The sequence below is a fragment of the Cyanistes caeruleus genome, chromosome 19, assembly GCF_971803275.1.
Source record: "Cyanistes caeruleus chromosome 19, bCyaCae1.hap1.1, whole genome shotgun sequence".
Taxonomy (NCBI): domain Eukaryota; kingdom Metazoa; phylum Chordata; class Aves; order Passeriformes; family Paridae; genus Cyanistes; species Cyanistes caeruleus.
This window is the reverse complement of record NC_141719.1, coordinates 3,162,841-3,164,651: the sequence shown is the minus strand read 5'-3', so window position 1 is coordinate 3,164,651 and position 1,811 is coordinate 3,162,841. Positions and strand designations below refer to the sequence as shown.

General features: G+C 58.4%; 1 protein-coding gene across 1 annotated transcript in view; it reads left to right on the top strand.

Moving 5' to 3' along the window:
* The first annotated feature begins 924 nt into the window (after positions 1–924).
* TBCD (tubulin folding cofactor D) overlaps positions 925–1,811 on the top strand; it is a 114,636-nt gene continuing 113,749 nt past the window's right edge. Inside the window, exons 1-2 of the mRNA XM_086857208.1 lie at positions 925–1,052; positions 1,243–1,436. Of these exons, the coding sequence (XP_086713334.1) occupies positions 1,259–1,436 (178 nt within the window). The 5' untranslated portion in view covers positions 925–1,052; positions 1,243–1,258. The remainder of the gene's footprint in view (positions 1,053–1,242; positions 1,437–1,811) is intronic.

Genomic DNA, 1,811 nt, shown 5'->3' with positions numbered 1-1,811 from the left:
GCATTCGGTGTACATGTGTTTTGTGACTGTGGTTTGATTGAATGGATTTGAGCCTGAAGATAAAATATTTGGGTGTGGATGGAGCTGTTGGATAGCAGGAAAGAGCCACTACCTGTTCTGACATCCTGGCTGGGCTGAAGTGCCTCCTTGAATTTCCTGTATAATCAGCAGAGTTGATAAAGCTGTAGCTTTCAGGGTTTGAATGTTGTTTCCAGAACTGTATGAGGTTTGGATAATGTGTAGTGATATTTAACATGGAAAGCAGTGTTTTGGTGTGGGTGGGGTAAGGAATGGAGGTCACAGAAAACGGCATCATCCAGTTGTCTCCCACATACCTTGTGCAACCAAGGTTGTCCTCATCCTTGTCCTTTTCCCCTGGGGTCCCTGTCCCCATCCCTGTTCTCTTCCCTGGGGTCCCTATCTCCATCCTCACCCAGTGCTTGGGTGCCCATGCCTGTGTCCCCATCCTTGTCCTATCCCCAGAACCCCATAGCTGGGTGTTCCCAGGGTGGGTGTCCCCATCCCCAGCAGGTGTTCCTGTCCCCGGTGGGTGTCCCCAAGGTGGGTATCCCCATCCCCAGCAGGTGTTCCTGTCCCCGGTGGGTGTCCCCAAGGTGGGTATCCCCATCCCCAGCAGGTGTTCCTGTCCCCGGTGGGTGTCCCCAAGGTGGGTATCCCCATCCCCAGCAGGTGTTCCTGTCCCCGGTGGGTGTCCCCAAGGTGGGTATCCCCATCCCCAGCAGGTGTTCCTATCTCGGTTGGGTGACCCCACCCCCGATGTGTGTCCCCAGGGCGTGTCCGCCCCTCAGCTCCCGGCCACCCCGCGCAGGGGCCGGGCCCGCGCTCGGAGGCGGCGCCGCCGCCGCCTTTAGTCCCTCCTGGCGGCCCGTAGCAGAGCGGGAGCGGCGGCGGCGCGGGGCGGGCCCGGGGCGGCAGCGGCGCTTGTCCCGGGTGCTCCCTTGTCCCGGGTGGTCGCACCGGGCCGGACCGGGCCGGAGGGGCGAGGGCGGCGGCTCCGGGAGCCCCGCGGTGCGGGCCGGTGGCGGAGGCCGGTAGGGCCGGGCGGGGCTGCGGGAGGGGCTGCAGGAGGGGCCGCATGGCGGGGCCGGGCGGGGTGTGAGGGCAGCGGGACCGGGTGGGGTGTGAGGGCGGCGGGACCGGGCGGGGTGTGAGGGCGGCGGGACCGACCCTGCCCGCGCTCGGAGGAGCGGTGGAACTGACCCTTCCCTCTGACACTGCCAGCGCCGGGCCCGCCGGGATGGACGGAGCGGGGCGGGAGCCGGAGGAGGGCGAGGAGCGGGAACCGGGTGCCATCAGCGACAGGAACATCCTGGACAGCTTCACCGAGAGCCGGGAGGTCGCGGAGCTCATCGGGAACCTGAGGGAAGTGTTCGGGGAGCTGGTGACAAGGGAAATGGCCGTGGAACGGTTCATAGGTAAGCACGGCTGCCAAAGGGAGTGGTCCTGCTATTGCTTGATACAAACATTTTATTATGTATTATTAATTTTATTATTGCTGATTAGCAAAAAGGGACCAAACCGCTAATTTTTGTGTCAGTGATAATGCTGGAACTTTATCAACAAGTAGTTCAATTGCGTTTTATGCTCGTTTTGTTTTCCATATAGATATTCCTTTATTACCTGGTATTTAACTACTGCAAATGAAAACTTAGGTCTTAGATTTCAGAATTCTGACTCATGTTAGTCCTCCAGTTTCTTATTCAAATTCAGGCCATAATTTAGTTAAAAGTTTGTATGTCTGTCAAATAAAGCAACTTTTTAACCTAATTACTCATCGAAACATACCCATT